The 24,745-nt window shown below is 46.4% G+C and overlaps 2 protein-coding genes across 3 annotated transcripts; both read right to left on the bottom strand.

Moving 5' to 3' along the window:
- Nucleotides 1-154: 154 nt before the first annotated feature.
- nherf1a (NHERF family PDZ scaffold protein 1a) lies at nucleotides 155-14,936 on the bottom strand. 2 transcript variants are annotated; one of them, XM_083687885.1, is made up of 6 exons: nucleotides 14,175-14,936; nucleotides 4,184-4,354; nucleotides 3,151-3,304; nucleotides 2,394-2,437; nucleotides 697-822; nucleotides 155-584 (listed from the first exon to the last, which is right to left on the bottom strand). In XM_083687885.1, the coding sequence occupies exons 1-6, from the start codon at nucleotides 14,622-14,624 to the stop codon at nucleotides 411-413; spliced, it is 1,119 nt and encodes a 372-aa protein (XP_083544011.1). In that variant the 5' UTR covers nucleotides 14,625-14,936; the 3' UTR covers nucleotides 155-410. The 2 variants fall into 2 exon arrangements, with proteins under 2 accessions (XP_083544011.1, XP_083544012.1); XM_083687886.1 differs by having other exon boundaries at nucleotides 703-822.
- Nucleotides 14,937-17,502: 2,566 nt separating this feature from the next.
- On the bottom strand, nucleotides 17,503-23,354 carry LOC310816698 (ras-related protein Rab-37-like; the record flags this gene model as incomplete). The annotated part of the gene is made up of 9 exons (XM_083686975.1): nucleotides 17,503-17,608; nucleotides 17,902-17,978; nucleotides 18,103-18,159; nucleotides 18,728-18,793; nucleotides 19,126-19,178; nucleotides 19,317-19,383; nucleotides 19,509-19,550; nucleotides 19,763-19,873; nucleotides 23,199-23,354. The coding sequence occupies 9 exons, from the start codon at nucleotides 23,352-23,354 to the stop codon at nucleotides 17,503-17,505; spliced, it is 735 nt and encodes a 244-aa protein (XP_083543101.1).
- Between the last annotated feature and the right edge of the window lie 1,391 nt (nucleotides 23,355-24,745).

The following is a 24,745-nucleotide window of genomic DNA, read 5'->3' as shown; positions in this document are numbered from 1 at the left end:
AGGTTGACAATATACAACGATACGCCTCTTTCTTCATAACACACACTGCAGAAATAATGACTGAATCAATGACTTTCTGGCAATATTTCTGTTCCCTGTTCCCCTATTACCTCCATTACATCTTCATCGTTCTACTCTAGAAATAAACTGTACATTGTTTTGTTTTTTACGTAAAATATGTTTTGTACATGTCATTACTCAGGAGTGACATTTCAAAAATTTTGCAACAAGTGGAAAAAACCCTAAATTAACACAATGAAAATGATTAAAAATAACACTGCTTTCACATTAAACGTATGAATGGGCTGTGTGTGTGTGTGTGTGTGTGTGTGTGTGTGTGTGTGTGTGTAGGAAAGAAAGAAAAATACATGGGGAGAGTTTGGGAGGGGGGAGTCAGGGTTTGGGTTGGCTTATAGGTTGCTGAAGAGTTCGTTCCTCTTGCTCCAGTCCATCTGAGGAGCTTTCTTGGCAGAGCGTTTCTGACGAGCCTTCTCCTTGGCCTGGGCCAGAGACATGCCCAGAGACAGACCTTCACCAGCCTTATCAGACCCCCGCTCTGGAGCCTTCTCAGCCTGGACCTGGACCTGGACACACACACACACACAACGTGATGTTATGGATGGAAATGCCCACTGTCTGACAGACTACACTGATAAGAGTCTCAACTTAGTGCTGCTGCTAGGAGCACACACACACACACACCTCAGGTGGAGGGGTTCTGGTGGCAGCTGTTGGCAGGGATGCATTGGAGGAAGCACTGGATGAAGACAGACTGACTGACACTCTAGGCTTCACCTCTACTGCCAGTGCCTTCCCATTCACCTGCAATGGAAGACATACATTAGACACATACATTAGAGACACACACACACACACACACACACACACACACACACACACACACACACACACACACACACACACACACACACACACACACACACACACACACACACACACACACACACACACACACACACACACACACACACACACACACACACACACACACACACACACACACACAGTGTGCCATACCCCCTTTCCACCAGAGGGCAGCATTCACCTGACAGTGCCTCACCAGTGCTCTCCACAGCACTAGTGCTTACAATCACCTGTTTGATTCATTCAACTGACAGTGGCCCTTTCTTTTTTTAATCTGTTTTTTTAATATACTTTCCTCCCTTGCTTGGGGTTACCACTGATCTGTATGTGATCGGATAAGTGAAAGCCCTCCTGCTTTCACCTGTCCGACCCTCTCAGGTCTGTCATTTAGTCAAGGAAGGATGCATTACAGTACTCAGTGGAATTCCCTCACTCCCTTCACAGAACGACCTAAATCACATGCCCACTGTTTGAATCTGAAACACAACTGGGTCTTGAACGATTAAGGATCTATTTATGCAGTTGACAGTGCGGTTGACGTCCTTTTTGTCTTCAGTCAAACACTTAAGGTGCCACTGTGTCTCACCGGTCATCTATTTGTGTTCTACAGACTATTTAGACTATTCAGACTATTTATACTGCGCTGCGAGACAGATTTATGCGAGGGCTAGTTAGTCATCTCATTAGCATAATACCCAACAGGCCTCAGGAATTAAAGGAGCTTCAATCCCATGATCCTTCAGGGAAGAGCATTCCGGCCCACCGTCCGCTGCTCCCGTTACCATGGGGATAGGTCACCGGGCTGACAATCCCGGGGTGTGGTGTGAGCTATGTGAGCATGTGAGCTTTGTTTCAGTGTCCGATTCTTAGCTTTTTTAGCAAGACAGTGCCAGAAAGATGTGTGATAACACTGCATTATGCTAATGACAACACCGTAATTAATTGTCTGAGGTGTTATCAAAGCTCTGAGCGATCTGACTCGTGCGTGCGTGCGTGTGCGTGTGTGTGCGTGTGCGAGTGTAGCCGTGTAAATAGGATTAGGACAGAGTGCTTCAAAGGGTAGCCTCTGTTAGGGCAGGCTCTCTGGAAGCTTTTGATTAAAGGGACCCAGTCTGCTGAACCTGCTACATATGTTTCCCCTCTCCACAAACAACTTTCACCACCTTCACTTACAAACTACATTGTCCAGACCCTCCTAATCTCTACTAAAGAATGTCCATACGGGATAAGTGGGGCTTTTCCCAGGCTAGTATCTGCAGAGGAAACCCTCCTCTTTTCTCCCTGGCGAAGGATGGGAGGGGAGGGGGTTGTTTGGTCATGTAGCAGAACCCTTTTAAGGTTGTCACGTCCACCCAGACTGAAGTAGAGCTGATGGGACGTGGCTCCTTATCTGAGGGTTATGCATAGAAAACACACACACACACACACACACACACACACACACACACACACACACACACACACACACACACACACACACACACACACACACACAAATCAATCCTCACCTCTTCCTCTTCTGCTCCATTCGACACAGGCTCAGGGAGGGGGCCTAGAAAGGTGAGAAGAAATAGGGCTGTCAGCTGACCAGTTTGAGAGAGTGTGTGTGTGTGTGTGTGTGTTATCCTGTCTGTTTGTTTAAAGGCAAACTAATCCCATAGTTACAGTTTGCCTTATAGTGTTTGACATGAGTCCTTTGTAGCTAGGCCATCTAGTCACTACCATCTGAAGAACAAGGCTTTGGCTTAGCGATTGCTCCCGGATCTTCAGGGTTCCGGTCTTCCTCCACACCCCATAAGTTATCATAGAAACAGTTGCCATGACTTCATCTTCAAAGAGGTCTATTGGCTTGGGCTAGTTTCTCTGAAGGCCTGCCAGTCTGTCCCTCCCTAAACCTCAATTTAATAATTAACTTCAACAAGGCCAACTCACAGAAAGAGAGAGTGTGTGTGTGTGTGTGTGCGTGTGTGTATCCCTCTTCTCTCTCTAAGCGCTCCATGCGAGGCTGTTCATGACAAACTCCAGCTGACGACAAACCATGATTTCCTATCTAGAAGTCCATCACTATCTTGTTTAGTGTGTTCTGTAGACACAGATAGTGTGAGTGTATATACAGGGTTTAAGAGCCTAAGACAAAGATACTGTAAGATTGGGAAATGCATGGCGTGTGCCTGCTTGTATGTGTATGTGCGTGTGTGTGTGTGTGTGTGCGTGTGCGTGTGTGTGTGTGTGTGTGTGTGTGTGTGTGTGTGTGTGTGTGTGTACCTGTGAGATGTGCCTCTGTGGGGACGACATTGCAGCTCTTGAAGAAAGCATCTGCCTCGTAGTCGACCACCAACAGGCTGGTCTCATTTCCTCCTGCTTTAATGGCTGCCACCACCTCTGTGTGCTGCATCCCCAACACTGACACACTGTTGACCTGGAGGAGGGAGGGAGGGAGGGAGAGGGGAGGGAGGGAGAGACAGAGATGGTTACCAAACCATAACCAATCTCACAGGGAGGACAGAACAATGGTGATAATATGTTTGACTAGAATGTTGTGTTCTTGTTCTAGAAGGTGAAGGAAAACCCCACAGCCCCACAATCCCAGGCTTGAATCAAACCGGCGGAGGGTCTGAACCAGGCCCTGAAGAATTCCTGTGGGAGGAAACTCTGAGGTGGGAACACGGTCTGGAATCTCTCTCACAGACTCCCACACTCCCAGCATCAAACAAGAGAGCCCTTATACATACTCTACCCGATACCACTCGAGTTAGTGTGTGTGTGTGTGTGTGTGTGTGTGTGTGTCAGGTTCAGTATTCTAAACAGCCATATATTCATAAACATAACATCATGTCATGATACTGTAGTTTGAAGTGTTTGTTTGACTGTCTGCCACGTCCTCTACACAGACAGACAGAGAGCCTCTGCTCACACACACACACACAATGTAGATAGGTCTGAAGTTGTCCTGTGTGTAATTCACACAAGAGACAGAGTAAGTGGATTACTGTGGTCTTGTTACGACACTGGAACCAAGGGGCCAAACAACAACAACAACAACGCTATCAAGGACAAAAGGCTGATTTCCCCTTCACACATACACTCACACACACACACACACACACACACAATTACCTAATCCCAGTGCTGATTATCATTCCCGCTCCTCCACTGACGCAATTGGATTACAACACACACACACACACATTTCTACAGCCCAGCAAACTCCCACAGTCAGGAGAGCACTCACACCCTAGAGGCATAGAGGTGTTTGGTCACATTGTGTGTGTGTGTGTGTGTGTGTGTGTGTAGTTACCTCCACTATCTTGTCCTGGGGTTTGAGGCCTGCCTTGTCTGCGGGGGTGTCTTGGTCCACAGCTCTGATGAACTGTCCAGGTTTCGACTTCTCACTGTGCAGGTTGAAGCCGTAACCTGTCGCCCCCTTCTTCATCTGGCACAGGCGCGGCCGCAGCTCCGTCTTGGAGTCCTACAGAGACACACACACACAATCTATTCACCCACACATCTACAGTACACTCCTCCAGAGAGAGAGCAGACAGATCGATCGATTCACCCACGCCAAGAGAAAGGCTTTCCATTGAAATGGATAGTACAACCCAGACCCCCCGACCTAAAAACACACGACACATTTCGATGCTGATATTAAAAACATTGCAAATACCATTGTTGAAGTGAGGACCCAGAGCGTATTCCACACCTATCCTAGACCCCAGAGAGAATGAGACACACTTCCCTGTTTCAGGTACTAAATACTGTCATAAATGTACAGGTGCTGTACAATAGAGAATGGTTATGGATGGGCTATTAATAGCCACCCCACCCTGTGCCCACAATGACCGAGAGACGCGAGAGAAGACAAAGATATACAACCGGCTCTCTGCAATGACTGTGTTGGCCGAGAATTCTAGCCTGCCATCTCCGTCAAGCAATACTTCCAACTGTGTCAAATGTGTGGAAAGTAGCCTGTGTTTATATCATTTCAGCGGGATGTGACGACCTCCTGTCTTGCTGAGCCGTGAACACTGGTACCTACTCTGGCCCTGGCTAATTCGGGAGTGAACATATGTCGAGTTAAGCAGATAATCCCACTGGCGAGGGGTGGAAGCTTCGAGCAGCTACAGACCTGCTTTCACTTCAGCCCTGATGAGTCATAGAGGTGAGAGCAGGTAAGAGAGGATGAAGTTAACCCCCTAACACTGATCTATGGTCAGTTTTGTGGGGTTTTTTCCTCCGAATGGTTCAGGTCAGGAGGGGGGGGGGGGGGGGTTAGACTGATCCTGGGCCTGTGCCTACTTGCAACTTCAATCCATTCTATCCAGTGAAAAGATAGAATACAATACTTTGAGAATTCATCCTTCCTTCCTTCCTCACTTGCTGAGCAACAGTAACTGTTCTAACACGATGGGAGGTGTGCGCGTGAGGTGTCCACTGCAAAGCTCTGACCTACCCAGTCATGTCAGATCAGTGACTCAGGCAAGGGAGGGAGGCAGGGAGGCAGCGTGTTCAAAAGTATTCAAACTAGGCCTGCAGTCAAGTTGACATCAACGAACAAGAGAAGCAAGGGATAACAGGAGGAGACAGGGAGTGAGAGAGGGGTATCTGAGAGGGTGATGTCATAACCAGGCCATTGTAGCGAAAGACTTAATTAAAAATAAAAAAAAAGGTGGAGCAACACTTTATGGTGACAGGCTGTGCCCCAGTACAGGCAGCAGCAGCAGAAGAGCACATCACCTGAGGCCCAATAAAAGAGTCCCTTACCCCCTCCAGATAGGCTCACGGCCTGATAAACGAGGGCTGTTCCAGAGATAGTGGCGGTGTTATCGTTAGTCACCTGTTAATGATTCAGTGTTACATAGAACGTTTAAGAGCAACCTTTGCATCCTGAACGTTCACCCAAGATGGCCGTCAACTCCCTCTTAATTGCACTCATGCCAATTTCACGAGCCAATTTAATATTGGCTTTTTGGCCAGGATCGAATACTAGTGTTTTATTCACATAATGAGTCATGCATGACTTCACAATGTTGGACCTGTGAGGAGAATAACATTGGCCGTTTGAGAGCTTTAATATTGAACGGCAAATTAAACTATTATAATGCTTTGGGGAGATATGCTGATAATGTCATGATGCCCCCAATAAAGCTGCAAAACATATCAATTAAGACCGATAAATCAAGTCAGTGTACACAGAAACATTCATGTCTCTGAAAGGCCTAAAAGGTATCCCATAGGTCTGCCAGGACATTCTAAACGTTCTACAGGCGTGTGTAACTGTCAGCTGAGGCAAATGTGAGCTCTTTAATCCATTTATCCCCACCACAGGAGGGGGAGGGGGAGAGAGAGACAAAGAGAGAAAGAGAGAGAGAGAGAGAGAGAGAAAGAATCTACCCAGGACACATATCTATCTCTCTCTCTTTCTCCCCATCTTTCTCTCTCTCTAATTCAATCCAGTTACCCCTCCACGGGGGAGAGAGCCTCTGCTCAGGACCGTACGACTGTGAGCCAAGGAACAGCAGAAATGGATATCTTGCTCATTCCATCTCTAATCTCTGGCTCGCCTATCTCTCCCTCGATCAGCCTGGTGTTGTGCCTCCCCTCTTCAGAAGTCCAATCCACTGACTTAGTGGTGTCCCAAAGCCAGTCTGTTTCCTCTCCTACATAGGCAGACATCTTGTCTAACTGATAGGATTCTCCTCCAACTGATTGACAGGCCTGGTAGTGTTTAGGGGGCTCAGGGCTGTGCAGAGGCTGGCTGGAGATCAGGGCCTCAGGCCTCTCTCTCTCCTCAGGACAAAGACTATCATTGTCAGCTGCCGTGGCATCCTGAACCCCCCTGAGGACCAGGCCCTGGGCGTATTGACAGGGACCAGCAGGGGGTCCAGGGACACGAGCAGTGGAGAGATGGGAGGATGGCAAAAATATACCAGGCTGTGTGTGTCTGCCTGCCCCCCCCCCCCCCCCCCGCAGTAAAGTACAGTTTAGTTCAAAGTTTGCTCAAATTATTCAAAGATGTGACACGTACACAATTATAACATCACACCGCGCTTCACAGCATTTTGCTGACGTTAGACTATACAGTGATCTCATATGCAATCAGTATCTCTCTGTCTCCCCCTGCTTCCTCTGCATTTGTTCTCTTCCTGAAAAGGCAAGGCTATTGGCTCAAGCTGAGACTTAAATAAACACAGACAGCCCTCTGGTACTCTCTAGGCTCTATGAAACAGGAAAAGGTGAAAATAACAACCATGTCACAGTGTGTGTGTGTGTGTGTGTGTGTGTGTGTGTGTGTGTGTGTGTGTGTGTGTGTGTGTGTGAGTGTGTGTGTGAGTGTGTGTGTGAGTGTGTGTGTGAGTGTGTGTGTGAGTGTGAGTGTGAGTGTGTGTGAGTGTGTGTGCGCACGCGTGTCTGATGTGCTAAAAACACCTTTCACAACAGACTGCAGAGAGACTGGAAAATGAACATGGTAGTGACGTGAGAGGAACACAAAAGGCCGGACAGTTGTGTTGTTTTTCTGAGGTAAAAGACAAAGATAAAACCTCATCTTGAGCATACCAGTGTTTCCTCCACCATGACAGTCACAAAGAGCCAAGGAACACATCATGTTGGCACACTGGACGCTGGTTACAGAACCTTTGCATAGAAAAATAGTTAACGCAAACACAAAGGTACCTTTACAGTGACCCTTTCTCCCATCTACATTTACATTTTTGACATTTAGCAGACGCTTTTATCCAAAGCGACTTACAACAACTACATTTGTCTAGGGTAAGTGAATCAGTCATCATAAGCAAAAATCTATGCTAGGACCAGGTGCCATTGGAAGTCACAATGCTTATTTTATTTTTTTTACTGTTTTTATTATTATTAACAGTAGAGGAACTGTACAGGGGGGGTTAGTGGGGGTGAAGAGGTATTTAGGAGGGACAGTCAAGATGTAGCCTGAAAAGATGGGTCTTCAGTCTACGGCGGAAGATAGGTAGTGACTCTGCTCTGCTCTGCATTTCCTCCTCTCTCTCGCCCTCACCCTGCTTCCTGCTCAGCTATGAGTGGTTAGCATCAGCCGCAATTTCACAGGATGTGGTGTAGTTACGCGCAAAGATTGACACAAAGGCACTGTAGTTTATAACACACTTGCTTGCAAAATCTCTCTCATCATTCCATAATGAGAGATGTATGAAAGGCCTATGCCACACCTCAATGGCTCTCTTATCAAATTTAAATCCCAGTCTTAAATCCACTCTTGCGCAACCACAGCGACAGAATCAACTACATGGGAGGTGGCACCTCTCCAATTCCACCCCATTATTTGGAAAACTGTTTCTCCTGTTTGTGCAATCAACTCTGCCTCCACTGGAATTTCATGCATTGTACGGCTGCACCTTGAGCAAGCAAGAGGTGAAATGTCTGCTACAACAGCACTGAGCAAATCTAAAATCTCAAGATATCCATCAGTATGAGAAGCGGATTATCCCCACTCCCCTGTAGACAACAAGTCAACAGGACCCATGCAGTAGCGAACCTGCAGGAAATTTCTACAGGACTAGATTAGGGCATACATGTAGAAATACCAGTAAAATCTCAACTGCCATCCATAAACATTCCCTGGCACTTCATCTCAACCATCTTCATGGTTAATGATTTTACTGCTCACTAAAGCTAACCAGAAGATGATCCACCCTACTCTCTACCCACAGTCAGGAAGTTAAACAAAAGTCTATTAATTTCAGGTGACCCAGAATTGAAGACAACACCACACACCTAGTGGTTTCCAGTGGTAACACAGTTGTTCATCTTTTTTTAAATGCACCATCATTGTATCAATCTTTCTGACAGAATAGCTAGCTAGCTAGCGTCATTCAGCCATTGCCTTGTGAGCTTCTCCTGGCCTGTACAACAAAGCAGTGAATCTAAACGAAGTCTGACCGTGAACTCAAGAGCAGTAACACACAGAGAAAGCCTTGAGGAAGACTTTTATTGGGTCTCAGGGGGTGTTTCTGTGACGCCCATGACCTTTAGATCCACACTTCAGAACCACCGGGAGACAATCATCAACCTATGAAAGGCAGAGCACGTGCTTCAGGAGGACAGTCAGCGAACAGAGACGACTTTGAATGCATGTCAACATCGTGGCACGTTGTTGCAGTGTTGCTGTTATTTCACAATCATCGACTGATGAAATGTGGCCCTTGTAGAGTAAAGTGTTGCCAGATGTTCTGATACAATCAAAGTAATGGACAAACTAGAGACCGCAAAACTATCCAAACATCTATCTTATCTGATAGTGCCTGATACGTGTTCATAACAACGTATCATGTATAAATAGGAATGAACACCAAAGCACATGACAGGCAGTCTTGTCTGGGGGACTGGGTGCAGTGTGTCTCTGGGTGCGATGTTAGGAAAGCAATTGTCATGGGAGAGAAAGCCTCTCTGTCTGCCGGCACCCAGGAGTCGTCTCCTTCCGGTCCTAACTGATTTGAAAGGACTGGATTGCTGAATAATTATAAAGATGGGACTTTAACCTATGCCAGTGCCTCTAGATCTGTGCAGATGAAGGAGACAATGACTGTGTGTGTGTGTGTGTGTTAAACTGCACTGATGGCCATAGAATAGGGGGACCAAACTCTGCTCAAGTCAATTAGAAACCAGAGCAGACCGGAAAACACCACAGCAAAAGTCCCCGTCTCTCCTGGATGCTCACCAAACCCACAAACACAGTATACACACCAGCAAAGTCAACTAACTGCCATCTCTCTGAAACCAACGCAACAATAAGCCTCTCTGCAGAGCACAAGACTAGACAACTGGCACTAGGTGATCTAACACAACAGAAATCTCCCATTGTTAAGACTGAAGAAGACCTTATTTGCTTACTGTCCATAGAAACCACACTGTATTATAACGATCATCTCGTCTGTCACAAGACAACAAACATGGCACTGTCTTTCCTGTTCTGTGACTGTCGTCAACGACAAGAGCACTACAGTACAGCACTATGGCAACCGGCTTCGAGCACAGGAAGTGGTTTCTTTAGATACCATGATGGGGCCACACCCTAAACCTAAGATAGCTGTGTCGCTCGCATCATCAGCTGACTGGAGGCTGCTGTAAACTCATGGGTTTGTTACCTGAGGAAAGTTTTACCTCAATATGTGCAAAGACTCCAAACATGCTGTTGTAGACTGACCCTTATGTCTTTAGGAGACTTAATACTGTGTGTGTGTGTGTGTGTGTCAATGTCTCTTGTACACAGCTTGTACGAAACACTACCACACCAAAACCTACTATTCCATACTGCCTCTGGGCCCTGGAATGTCTCCATTGCTATGGCAGAAAACCAAAGGCCACACCACACACACACACACACACACACACACAGTTGTAAACACACTCCCTCACACAAAGTGCTGAAAACAATGCCTGCTTAGTCATGCAGACACTGACAAGCATCCAGTGGACGCTCAATTTAGCTGTGTTACTTATGAATGATTAGAGATCAGAAGCAGAAAAAGCCTGAAGCTCAGAGACAAAGCCCTACACATAACAGAGAACCAATTCACCCTCTCTCTCTCACACACACACACATCAAAGCCACTCTCGTAATTACGTACAGTTATGCAATTATAATCCCTATCATGGCAGCTATTCTAAAGAGTCTTCTACATTCACAAGTTTATTTGGTATTTTGGAGTGAAATTATAATTAGACTGAGGTTTTAACTATTTCCAGCTCTTTTGTAGGGCCCAAGACACCCTTTGTTAGTGTTCAACCGAAAGACCACAGAGACTGATGTATTGTGCAACTGGAGAGGCTAAAGGGAGTCGAGTGTGCAGGAGAGTGAGTCACTGGGCAAACAGGGGTGGGCAGCAATGAGCTTGGTTAAATGATGTCAGTATCAAAAAACACTCTCCATGGTAACAGGTTAGTACTTAGATGAGACGAGATGGGGGAGGTGGGGGGGGATGGGGGGGGGGGGGGGGGTGAGAGGATGGCGGGGGTGAATCAGGTTCGTGTTCAAGGTTACTCTGTTAAAACGTAACTATCGTCAGAGAAATAAAAAATAAAAAAAACCTCGCCACTGCGCCCCAAATCAAAGGAGCGGAAAAATTTGATTGAACTTGTACAGAACAAAACAAATGTTCCGTTATGAGTACTGTGTGATAAGACCTGTTTTGAAATCCTATAATAAGAGTGTAAGTGCTGTAACTCTGGTTAGTGCTGCTTCAAGGCCAGGCTTCCAGTCTGAAGTCTAATGTCTAAGGTTCTCCACAAGGGAGTACTCTACTCAGGGCTGGGGAGGGAGGGAGGGGACTCTACTCAGGGCTGGGGAGGGAAGGGACCCTACTCAGGGCTGGGGAGGGAGGGAGGGGACCCTACTCAGGGCTGGGGAGGGAGGGGGGACCCTACTCAGGGCTGGGGAGGGAGGGAGGGGACCCTACTCAGGGCTGGGGAGGGAGGGAGGGGACCCTACTCAGGGCTGGGGAGGGAGGGAGGGGACCCTACTCAGGGCTGGGGAGGGAGGGAGGGGACCCTACTCAGGGCTGGGGAGGGAGGGAGGGGACCCTACTCAGGGCTGGGGAGGGAGGGAGGGGACCCTACTCAGGGCTGGGGAGGGAGGGGACCCTACTCAGGGCTGGGGAGGGAGGGGACCCTACTCAGGGCTGGGGAGGGAGGGAGGGGACCCTACTCAGGGCTGGGGAGGGAGGGAGGGGACCCTACTCAGGGCTGGGGAGGGAGGGAGGGGACCCTACTCAGGGCTGGGGAGGGAGGGAGGGGACCCTACTCAGGGCTGGGGAGGGAGGGGACCCTACTCAGGGCTGGGGAGGGAGGGGACCCTACTCAGGGCTGGGGAGGGAGGGGACCCTACTCAGGGCTGGGGAGGGAGGGGACTCTACTCAGGGCTGGGGAGGGTAGTCAGGGCCAGTGTACTCAGCTTTGAGGAGTCAGCACGAAGACACTTCAAGGTAACATGTAATGAGTGAATACCTGTAAAAGAATAACCAGAGATGGACTATTGGACACATGTTAGGGTTATGGTTAAGTTAACTCTCCATGTTCTATTTTGATACTGGCCATGCAACTGATGCGTCAGGACTTTGCAGGATGGGAGGTAAAATCTGTGAAAGTGTGTTCTCGTTACGTAATGGTCACTCCCTCTTAACACTAATTCATGTAGCATTCTGCCCTGGAGAATGTACTGCCATTGTGCCATATTGAAGTGTTTCTCAATGACAAACTGCTTTTTAATCCTCAGCACACAAAAACCCAACACACACACACACACACACACACACACAGAGTGAGTATTAAACTCTATTGAGCATATGCACTAAGAGGGGGGTTAGGTATTTCAGGGTCAGCATGGGCTCCCTGTAGAGGCGTGAGAGTCTTCTCTCCTTTCTTCGTTGGCCCAGTCCCTTTCTCCTCTTTCCTCTTTCTCCCCAAACAAACACACGACAGACAATGTCTCATTCTCCTCCCGAGGGTCTCCACGGAAACGGCAAGGCCATGGTGGCACTAGGCTGAGGCACTGTAGAGGACAGGATGTGTCTTACTGACCTCTGCTTTAACCAGTATCATGATAGGTCAGGTTATGAGCCAACCTTGTGCTAAGGAAAAGCTGACTCAGGTCCTCTGGCACAGCAGCAAAACTGTGGTTAACTTGGACACTTCCACAACAGACACATTGGCCAGGCTAGTGAGGTCTCTGATGCAGATTGGAAGTCAAACATTGAACATATCTGAGATGTAGAGCCCTCTGTATGGGCCTTCTCCACTCACTACCATACCCCAGACTTTGGGCGCTAAGTGCAGCCCAGTGTGGGCTTGCCAGGTGTCCCATCAGGGAGGAATGCAGACGGGTTGGCATCCGAGAAAGCCTGGGCCTTTCAGTCACTTGAACCCAGAGGATTAGTGAAGGGTAGCAGTGCATTAGTACTGGGAGGCCTCAACTATCACATGCCAATGCTTCCACAGCCACCCCTCAGGCAAGGAGGGACCACCTAAGAGAAATCTAGGAATATCCAAACACTTAGGCCTAAAGCTGGCAGTGGCTCAAAAAGAAAATTACGCAGTGACCCAGCAAGTTCAAATGTAGACGAAACCACGTTTTTTAGCCATTCTTAAGCCCAAACTTGATGGTCTGGCTGTGTGGACCACCATTCAGGGAACTGATTTCAGGGAAAAAGCAGAGCAGAGCAAAGCATGGCAGAACGTATTTTCTATTTTCTGCTGCTGTTGCGCAATGGATATAAATCAGAACCCAGACCTTGCACTGCCGAACACAGTTATATAAATATGTTGTACAACTTTTGGATATACAAGTGACCCTTATACTGTACATACAAACACACAGCTGAATTACCTCATAAAAAAGGATTTTCATAACCAGCACTGTGAAGACAAAATGGTGGAGGATAGAGTGATTGGATGAGTAGTAAAGATGGGGATATATATGTCATTTGGTGATGTGATTGCTGGGTTGAGATCTAACGGTTGGACCCATTCACACTCAGCTTTTACCAGGAATGACCCACTAAATTCCTAGGTCTGTCTGTCTGTCTGACGTGAATGGGGTGTTCCAGTACAGAGACAGTACCGGTGTTGTTTTGGGCTTAAATGACTCCTCATGCAAGTAAACCAACAAAACCTGATTTGAGATAATCTCCCCTCAAGGCTCTATTAATAGAGCCTGTACTAATTTTCCATCAGTACACAATGGCGAAGCACCTTACAGCTAATGACATCTGACATAAATAAACAAGAACATGACATTCATGGGGTGCTTAGCTGGAACACTTGAATTATGTCATGTCTAGTCGGACAAGTCAAACCAGAAGAGGAGCTTCGTCTGGGAATAGAGTCCCATTACCCACAATGACTCTGTTCACACCACGTACGTAAGTTCAGCGACATTCCACTGCGCTGTGTCACCTCCTACCGTTTCATTTTCACGAGACCTTTTTAAACAGGCCTAAAGCCTATCTGGCACTGGGTCGGCTTCAGAACTCAGATCTGGTAGGGAAATACCCGTGTGTTTAGGTCTCGCTGTCTGTCTGTATTAGCCAGGTGGTTAAAGGCGAGATGACACCACACTAATCTAACCTAGAATCTGTGATGCCTCTCTGTCTGTCTGTCACATAAGCATGAGGATCAGATCTGAGATGGTAAGCAGTACCTCGGTTCAGTTTATTGAATCAAATTGCAAAATAAAACCGTTTTTTATTTCCATATTCTGCTAGGCCTATCAACCCCGATATGAAAACGTTCGCGCTTGTTCTGTTTACCTTAGAGCTTACACTCAGCCTCTCGAGGGAGACGTCTCCGTTCCCCCCCGGTGTGGGGGTGGACCCCCTCGGGGTCCCGTTACTCTCTGAATCCCCATGGTCGGAGTCGCTGCTGGGTAACGGGATTCCCTCTGTGACAAACTCCTTGCGGCATAGCAAGTTGTGCTTGATCAGTACATCCGCGGTCTCGGCGTCAACCACAATCAGTTCCAGGCTGGTCATAGTGGCTCGTATCCGGGCGACAACTTGCTGGTGGCTCTCGCCCTCCACGCTTTCCCCGTTAACGAACGCCAGTCGGTCCCCGGCCAGCAGACCAGACGAGGCGGCAGGAGAGTCTGGTTCCACGAGTCGGATAAACTGTCCAGTCTTTCCCTTCTCGCCGTGCAGATGGAAACCGTAGCCATTCGCCGACTTTTCAAGAATACAAAGTTTAGGCCGAAGATCAGACATATTGTTGCTGATTATCAAACCTCGAGATGGAAATGTTTCCAACAATCACTATAGTCCTAAACTTTAAAACAAAACACAGTAAATGTTGGCGATAAACAGGGAAAGAAAAGTGACACTATCTACGACGCACGACCTCAGATTAACTGATTTCCTGACAAGTAATTCTGTGTGAGAATTCACTTTCCGCTATTAAACCTGCTGCGTTTTCACTTGCGCCGCCCGGCCAGGTCCTCCCCGTAACTATGTCGCAATCTTGTAACTATATTTGTGAAGTGAAACAAATCTTCCCAGTTCACTCTGGAATTGACCCACAAAAGAACTATCGCCTATGCGCTCAAATAAACTGGCTTAGTTTTAAAGTTGACGTGACGTTGGCACGGCTGACAGGTGACAAGACCAATCAGTAATCTCCTTTAGGAAAACGCTGGCGTCGAGTTTATCAAATAGCCAATGGGATTGCCTCCATACATTTCAATTATTGTTAGTCTGAACAACGCAAGTCATCTATGGAAGCTGGTATATGACACAGACCTCCACGGACTGCCATTATTCGATTAATATATGAGAGTTTAAGTGTATTTTCTTAGTCATCCAACGTAGAATAGAGAATAGTAAAATTGGCCAATAGAACTTGGCCAATTTTGAGATGAGATGAGATAAATCCCCCATGTTAAATATGATGGCACTATTGGAGAGATGGGCTTTCTCACAGTGGTCAGCTGATCTTTAGTTCACTACCAGTTTTATGGATGGAAGGGCAAATGATTCTTCTTGAACTTTGATGACAGGTGTGTTCAGCCCTGGAGAGAACCGGAGCAATATATGAGACGACAATGCCCTCTGGCGGTGTGAACTAACTAGATCTCTCTCTCTCTCTCTCTCTCTCTCTCTCTCTCTCTCTCTCTCTCTCTCTCTCTCTCTCTCTCTCTCTCTCACACACACACACACACACACACAAAAGGGAGGCGATGACAAAGCCACTTGAGACATGTTAGAAAATATATTTGTATATACTTTTACGCTGCATACCGGTACGTCAAATACAACATTTGGCATTCTCACATGGTATCAAGTTAATAATATTCTCAATAAAATACTGTGTAAACAACTAAATAGCATACTCAAATCGCTTATCCAATGAAGGATCCTGAATTATACCACACAAGATTATGAAATATTTTGGTTAAAGGACAGAAATATTTCACACAGTGGACATTTCTGCAGGCTATTAAAGAAAGGCAATAAACGTACCCCCCCCCCCCCCCCCCCCCCCAGATGTTGGTTGCATAATGGTCTGATAGTGCAGAACTTTCAATATGTAGGCTTGTCTTAGGTCAACCTAATCATACCAGTGGAGGCTGATGGAGGTAAAAAATCAGAGGACGGCTCATTCACTCATACGCGTGTGTTTGATACCATTCCTCATTCTGTTCCATGCATTACAATGAACCCGCCCTTCGATTTGTACCTCCACCAGCCTCTCCTGAATCATACTTAATATTTGCATATGGAGCCATTGCATTTGACATCAAAAAACGTATTTATCTAATTTGAATCATACTTAATATTTGCATATGGAGCCATTGCATTTGACATCAAAAAACTTATTTATCTAATTTGAATCATACTTAATATTTGCATATGGAGCCATTGCATTTGACATCAAAAAACTTATTTATTTAATTTGTATTGGGCTCTGTGTTGGTAGCCAATATACTGAACTAGAGAGACACTGGCCACCAGCTTTGGATATGTCTGTATCACATAAAGGGCTAGAAGAGAAGAGAGAACCCTGGGCCTTCAGAGTAGCCATAACACAAGACAACAGGAAACCAATAGAACACAGGTTTAACTATGTATCTGGATTCACAATAGACTCAAGGAAATGGGGAAGTATCTTCAGAGTCATTGCACACACATAGTAGCATGCTATGCTTGCTGTGGACATGCACATAACGCCCAAAGCAACCTTCGGACAACTAAACAAAGCCAACACATGACTCATGGGAGAACTACTGAGTAATGAAACAGGAGATGAAAAACAGAGAGCAGAAAGGGCCCAGAGTAGAGTAGACATGCAGCCATCGCTTATAGCAAATGTAAAACATCTCCAAATTAGCCAGTCTTGTTGCTTTGCCGTTGCCATGGAAAAAAAGTAAAAAGATTTGATGAAAGAGGCATAGTCTTGCTGAATAAAGAATAGTCAAATTGCTTTGAATATATCATTTCATAATCGGATTTCATAAACAGTTTGGTCTTGTGCAACGGTTTGTTGATCATCAGTTGTATTCAATTCCTCTAGAACAATAAATAACTTATCATGACTGTGTCTTCGATCAAAACCATGATCAGTTCACTAAGTTAGAGCTGGGCTTGAATATGTTCCTACTGTAAACACACAACATGGTCTAGGTCCTCCTCCAGTAAAAACAGGTCCAAAAGCAGCAGAGAACTGTAGTATGTAAAGAAGTCCCCTTCAGCCAGAGGCAAAAGGTGGTGGTCCATGCTTGGTCTTCTCTGTATCCATGACACAGTATATTGAGGAACTTGTTACTGTAAAGAGGGGGATCCATTCAAACATACTGTACTGGCCCGGAGATGTACATTCTCCATTTCCAACAAAAGCTGGTTCCACTGCTATCCCAGGACCAGTACGGTTCTGTCATGTGTACTGCCATTTTGTTTTAATGAAGAGACAGGCCTACAGTAAGCTTGCATCAGTCCACTTGTCATGTGATCATGTAGGCCGTAAGGGGCACCTACTGTAGATAGTATCACGTTTCGGGGGGCCTTTATGTCTTTCTGCGTTCCTCCTGGATTCTTCCTGTGAGTTCCTCTATGTGTGTTCTTCCAGGGCAGAGGCAGGGGGGGAGGAGCCTCAGAGGTAGCTGCAGCATCCAGACTTTTCCTTCTGGGACTCGATGTACTCATGGATTTGGAACTTGGGCTCGTTGGGCTGCTGGACCGCCCTGTGCTTCAACTCCCTACAGGAGAGAAGGAGTTATAGATTGAATACATAATATTGATCCACCCGAGGAAGAAAATCAGGTTATCCAGGATCCCTCATCCACAGATACACAGTCCAGACACACAAGCAAACAGTGTAAGGAAAATAACAAGGATTCTGATGGCCACAGTAATTGACCAAAGTTGATCTAATATGCTCAGAGGGGGAAGGAAGGCCAGATTAAAATGGATTGAGCAAGAATATGAGAGAGCTGATAGATGGAGATAAGGTTCAGTCGGACAGTGAGAGACTGTTACTGCTGATACTCACTTGGACACTGCTGTGAAAGCCAGCTCCACGTTGACTCCAGTCTTGGCACTGGTCTCCATGAAGGGGACTGAATACTCCTAGATGCAGATTAAGATATCATTGAAAAAAAACAAGTAAACAGAATGATCAAACCTGGGATTTGAGGAGTCATCGTTATGCACTATATGGAGTGAACATGAACTTCTCAAGGGAGATACACACCCTAGCCAGCTTCTCTCCTTCTTCTCTTCTGACCATCCTCTCACCAGCCATGTCAGCCTGCAGGGAGAGAGATTCACACCATCACTGTAAGGAAAGGCCATGTCCAGATATCGCACTATGGGCACAGTTAAACACAGGGCTGCAGTAACTCAGCTACACAAAGATAAAAAGAGAGAAATATAGTGGTATAGTGCCACATTGGGCTTGGATTTTGTGCACGTCCAGGGGCAATAAATCTAATATTCTTTGCTATTCAGTGTCTTAATCTTTGGAATGAGATATGGAATGCAATATTTTCTGCTTAGAGTGGAGAGTGAGTCAGAGAGAGTGTGTTTGTGCATGTACAGTATGTGGGGTGTTATTTGAGTTTCGACAGCATGCCCCTCTCTCTCTCTCTCTCTCTCTCTCTCTCTCTCTCTCTCTCTCTCTCTCTCTCTCTCTCTTTCTCTTTCTCTCTCTCTCTTTCTCTTCTTTTTTCTCTTACTCTCTCTTTCCCTTTCTTACCCTCTCTCTCTCTCTCTCTCTCTCTCTCTCTCTCTCTCTCTCTCTCCTCTTTCTGTCCTCTCTCTCTCCCTTTCTCTTCTTACCACTTGAGTAAAAAATCTTTGCACACATTCATCCTCACCTTGTTGCCAAGCAACATGATGACTACATCCTGCTGTGCATACTCGTGGATCTCTGTAAGCCAGGCCTACACAGAGAGAAACAGCCAATCAGGGAATGGAAAGAGAAGGTCAGAGGGCACTGACTCTCAATGGCTACACACACACACACACACACACACACACACACAAACACATACATTGATTTCCAATGGTCAATGGAGGGCTTTGATAGTATCAGATATATCCTTTGTCTAATTGGTTCAATTAGTCATTTGTAAATACACCACACCCCAACACGTCAACAGTGAAATTTAAATTAAGTGATTAAAGGGCAGAAGAAGGAAAAGCAGAATGTTTGATCTTTTACACTGTGACCAAGACAAAGACTAAGACCAAGACCAAGAGGATCAAAACTCACCCGGATGTTGTCAAAGGAGGTTCTGCTTGTAATATCATACAGGAGCAGTAACGCTGTGGGAGAGGTAACAACAGCAGAGTGAACTGATGTTTGAAACAGATCGACTTCTGTTTGATTAAATCCTTGCTGTGGCAGGAATCCCATCAGTTGTTTCATAAAGACATACATTTCATTTGAGAAGACAATCTTACCCTGGGCATCCCTGTAGTAGGCATGTGTCACACTCCTGAACCTCTCCTGGCCTGCAGTGTCCCAGATCTGACATGCAAAATGTGTTGACAATGATACATTAACATGCACACGCACCCAGGTTACAAGGAAGAGGAGGTAACAGTGACAGTGACTGAACTGTACTCATCTGCAGTGTTTTGAAGATCACTCACCTGCAGTTTCACCTTCACATTGTCTACAGTCACCACCTTATTCTGGGCAGAGGAGAGGGGACAAGCACATGGATCATAGTCAGTAATTCATCGCCAACCAAACAAGCGATGACAATAACTGAATTGACTTTGATTGAATTGAACCAACATACACACACACATGCACATGCACATGCACATGCACATGCACATGCACATGCACATGCACATGCACACGCACACACTCACACAGACACACACACACACACACGTACCGTGAATCCGATGCCGACCGTTGCAGAGAAGGAGCCTGGGATGAACTTGCCCTGGTCAAACTGTACCAGCAAAGACGTCTTACCCACTCCACTGTCCCCCACCAGGATGGTCTGCCAACAGAGACAACAATCGCATGAGAGAATGTGTGTGTGTGTGTGTGCGTGCGTGCGTGCGTGCGTGCGTGCGTGCGTGCGTGCGTGCGTGTGTGTATCACCATAATAACAGAACAATGTAAGTTGACACACAAACTCAGGGACAGAGTCTAATGTCATCCGAGCAACTCTCTCAGATACTAATGCGTTTCCACCATAGTTCACACAAACCCCTGGGTGTATTCTCCAAAGAAGGATGAAGTGACAGAGGCTCATAAAACCCCTGGCTAGCCTTTCTACATGGACACACACACACACATGCACACAGACACAAGCACGCATGCATGCACTCACTCACTCACGCACGCACGCACGCACACACGCAGACACACAGACACACACGCACACGCACACGCACACGCACACGCACACACACACACACACACACACACCAGAACGAAAGGATTAGAAATAAGACATTTACTCAGTTTAGAAATGCTTAAGCAGATTTCACAAATCTCCCATGGAAGTTTGAGAGTCTGTCTTTCAACTCAGTTTTCAGGGGATTTGAGAAACTCTATTCTAGATGCAGAAATGGCTGGAGGAAAATACTGGTTTCAACAATTCTGGTGGCAGACTGTTTTATGAGATAAGGGAATTATGCCTGCGGTAGAAAGCACTAAGTGTCATTTGAGCCTGAATATTGAAATATGACACCAAACATTGGGACTTCTGGGAGAACAGTGATTGTATGCCGGTAGTACAAATCCCTAGAATGCCAGCAATTAAATTGTACTCTGCTATATGAATGCATCATGTGGACTTTAATGAACAATTAGTTATTCAACCTCGATCAAGACACATTGAAATGGCTGTGATGCAGAATATTACAATAACATAAAGCTGTCAATGTCAGAGTACAGTAACGTCTTTTTTAATTTTTTTGCAAATTTTCCCTCAGCAAATGATGACAGTATGAAATAAACCTCAGGACAAACACTCCCAGATCCATTGCAACCTGACAGCTATACAACCTTTTCATGTCACCCTCCTTTGAAACTTTAATGCACCCGTCTCTTACGGTACCTCAGCTGCCTCACACAGACCGTGTTCCACCACTGAGGGGAAATCAGGAAGTCTTGGGGAAGGGGGGAGTAGAGGGGGGAGCGGAGGGGGGAGTAGAGGGGGGGGAGCGGAGGGGGGAGCGGAGGGGTGAGAGCAACAATGATGGGTGAGAACTAACCAGACACCCTACCAGGTGCAGAAAATAATCTGAAAATACTCGGATGAGAAGAATACACTTCCAAACACTTACCACAGTATCAATACACACATCTCAGTTTAGTGTGGACATCAGGCTGTATGGACTCTTGAAATAATATGTAATGTGAAAGGGTTATGGGTTGGAGGTTGGGGGTTGGGGTTGGGGTGTGTGTGTGTGTGTGTGTGTGTGTGTGTGTGTGTGCGTGCGTGCGTGTGTGTGTGTGTGTGTTTGTGTGTTGCAGTTACCATGGTAACAGGATTAGTCAGGAAGCAAGTCTGCTTCATAACACCCCCCTGGAGAGGAGACTAGATGCAATTAGAGGGAAGCAATGCAGATGTTCGGGAATTCGTCATGGAGCAGTGGAAGAGACAGGATGTGTGTTTGTGTTTGTGTATGTGTGTGTGTGTGTGTTTGTGTGTGTGTGTGTGTGTGTGTGTTTACTGCATGTCTATAATCACTAGTACCTATGGTGTTGTTTATTGATTTCTGGGGGTGAATGAGGAGCTTGTTAGCTGCCTACGAGGTCATACAGACAGGAGGCAGAGCCATAGATACTGTAGATACAGTGTTCATCAGTGTGTCCTCAGTGTTGGCACCATCACATGCTCATTAATTTAAAATGGGTACAGTATAACTACAGTGTGATCCTCTGTTGCCATCTCTGTTGGACCGTCTGTTGCCACCTTCTGTTGATGTAGAGAACCAGATTACTTCCGCCTCTGAGATCATGAGTAATAGACAGCTGAGGCCTCTGTGTATGTGTGTGGGTGTGTGGGTGTGTGTGTGTGTGTGTGTGTTTGTGTATTTGTGTATTTGTGTGTATGTGTGTGAGTGTGCGTGTATTTGTGTATGTGTGTATTTGTGTGAGTGTGTGTGTGTGTGTGTGAGAGAGAGAGAGAGAGTGCAAGAGAGAGAGAGAGTATGCACTGTGTTGCCTAAAGGGAGAGGAGAGTGAGTGAGAGCCAGTGGTCCTCTGGGCGCTCAGAGACAGGTGTGGGTATTAGAGAGACATGGAGAGGGGGAAGCATGCTCTTTATGTAAGTGTTTCTCTGTGTTGTTTGGAGGCTAATTCAGATTGACCCTAAATGAACATGAATGACAGATGGTCTGAGTGTTGTCTCTCTCTCTCTCTCTTTCTCTCTTTCTCTCTCACGCATGCACGCATGCACACACACACATGCACACACACACATGCACACACACACACACACACACACACACACACACACACACACACACACACACACACACACACACACACACACACACACACACACACACCTGGTTTTGGTTATATGGCAACCATGAATCCACACTAATTGCATTGCGGTTTGGTTTGACTGAGCCTGGTCCATCCGCTTCCCTCCGCTGGGCCATTAGTAGGGGCGGTTGAGGTTTCTCATTAGCTTTGTGAAACGATCAAACTGGTCACTCAACGGTCCTTCAGCCGCTTGCGGGCACTACACACGCCGTTTTATCAATGGGCTGACCCGCTCTCAGGGAGAAATCAAAGGAGTGGTGTTCCCTGCGTCTGCATGACCTACATCTCGAGCAAGGCGCAGAGAAAGGAACTAGGGCATCACAGACGAATGACATTTCCCAAGAGTAAAATACTCAGCGCTCCACTGCCGCAGTCAATGAGACCTGACAACATATATGGGCCTAATCTCGACCGCACATATACTGTGAGTAAGTGATGTATTGAGTAAAGTGATTTGCGGCACTGTAGAAGCTGGCGACTCAGCATGGAGTTAATGTGGTTTGTTTGGGCAGGTATGACCGGCCACTGGGCAACCGACCAGCTACACTGCGGGGAGGGCACAGGGCAGGTGTGTGCGTTGGTTGGGAAACTTCGTCACTCACAGGATGATAACCACAGCTGCTACAGTCCACAGAGGCAGTGCTATGGAGAGCGTGAGAACTATTCAAAGCACTAACCTACCTTGACGAAAAGGATTGGGAAATGCCTCTTGATTATTGTGGCTTTGGGGCACAATTATCAGTTCCACTCAATTTTTTTTAGGACATCAACAAGTCATATGTACTGTTACTACACGAAGCAAAACCAAATGAGCCTACCTTGTGCATTAAATCCTCATTGTATGAGAGAGCAGAAACAGGCGTTGACGGGTTTTCCTCAGCCTCCGTAGATCCATATGCGCTATCGGGGTGGATCTCAGGGTAAGCCGTGGTATACTGCGCGGAGATCGATTCCATGGACTCCATCGTCTCCATCCTCTCGCTGCGCTTAGGGCAATCTCGGTGAAAGTGCCAAAGGATGCCTCTTTAAAAGCAAGGCTGAGAAATTCTGACAGTCTTCTGTCAGTTCTCGGTCTGTCTCCCTCTCTCTCTCTCTCTCTCTCTCTCTCTCTACTTTTCTTTGTGTGACGTTTCTGTGAACCTCACAACACTAAATGCTAAATAATTGCCTACAGCTTTTCCGCTGGAATGAATCATACAGCTGCACGAGGAAAGTCGTGACAACGCAAGCGACGTCAGACCAAATCGTGTTCAGCACCCTGGATAGCTCCAGGGAGGTAGCGGGCGAGGAGGGAGGGGGGCTTTCCTTCCTCAGCCCATCTTTGGTAGGCTTCAGGAGCCAATCTGTCCGCAGGTTTACTGAATGAATGAAGTCATGTCTATGAATGACGCGAATGCAGTCGGATTTGGTCCAGAGACGTGTGAATGACGTCAATGAGAGGTGATGAATAATATTGGCTACTTTTCTAAGTGCCTGTCCTATGACGATAATAAATCAAACTCATATAACAAATGGTTTTAACAAACCTATAACCTATAGGCCTACGATAGGCATCTCGAATGCGTCCCCCATGCATCCACTAGAGGCTGCGCGTTACGCGCTGCCAAGGAAACTTTTTTCAAGGTTTTTCCCCATTTAGACAGACACCTACCCAATAGGGAACAGTCACAAGCGGGCTGTAAACTAATTAGGAGAAACTTCTATTGAGATGCCACCATGGCGGGTAGGCTACATTTAGGCTAGATTTGAGATTACTTGAGGCTTGGGTTAATGTTCATCCGATCCCAACAAAAGTTTGTGGAGCTAATGTTTTGCTGGTAAACGTCACACGCAGACGGTCACCGCCTTCTACCCAGCTGGTGCGCTCTGCTTTTGGACGGTCCTGAGCTCTTCAGTTTTTCAAAAGTGTCATTAGGCAAGGAGAGAATCGACCTGTGTGACAGTGGGATGCATTTGTGTGAACTAAAGACAGCTGTCAAACCCGCGTAACTGCTGCATGGACCCATGATCTAAAAAAAAATGCTTCCCCCTTGGACTTAATTTACTTAAGACCGGATCGAATCGGTTAAAGACTTAAGACTTTAACAAACTGGACCGAATCTGTTTGGATGAAAACCGAGCTTTTTCCTAAAAGTCTATTTGTCGCTACTGATAGTGGTGAATATGTCCTCTGCGAGCACTACAATCCCCCCTGCGCTTACCGCCGATCAGCTAACTGTCATTGTAGCCTCAGGTGAGTGGAAATCAACGTAGCCTAATTAGTGTTTTCTATTCCAATTTAGACCAGGCACGCTGCTGCAAAAGTCCATCATGATGGATTTAGTACTGTTAAGATGTTAAGACGAAACATTTTAAAACACTGTTT

The sequence above is a fragment of the Argentina silus genome (assembly GCF_951799395.1).
Source record: "Argentina silus genome assembly, chromosome: 16".
NCBI classification, from domain to species: domain Eukaryota; kingdom Metazoa; phylum Chordata; class Actinopteri; order Argentiniformes; family Argentinidae; genus Argentina; species Argentina silus.
This window is presented reverse-complemented; position numbering and strand designations above follow the sequence as displayed.

What these genes read in the sequence shown, in the direction of transcription:
- nherf1a (XM_083687885.1), bottom strand. Translation starts at nt 14,624, where the DNA reads ATGTCTGATCTTCGGCCTAAACTTTGTATTCTTGAAAAGTCGGCGAAT. An exon ending in GGCTGAGTGTAAGCTCTAAG is followed by an intron (nt 4,355 to 14,174) that starts GTAAACAGAACA and finishes GTGTCTCTGTAG; the next exon opens with GACTCCAAGACGGAGCTGCG. An exon ending in CCCCTCCACCTGAGGTGTGT is followed by an intron (nt 585 to 696) that starts GTGTGTGTGTGC and finishes GTGTGTGTCCAG; the next exon opens with GTCCAGGTCCAGGCTGAGAA.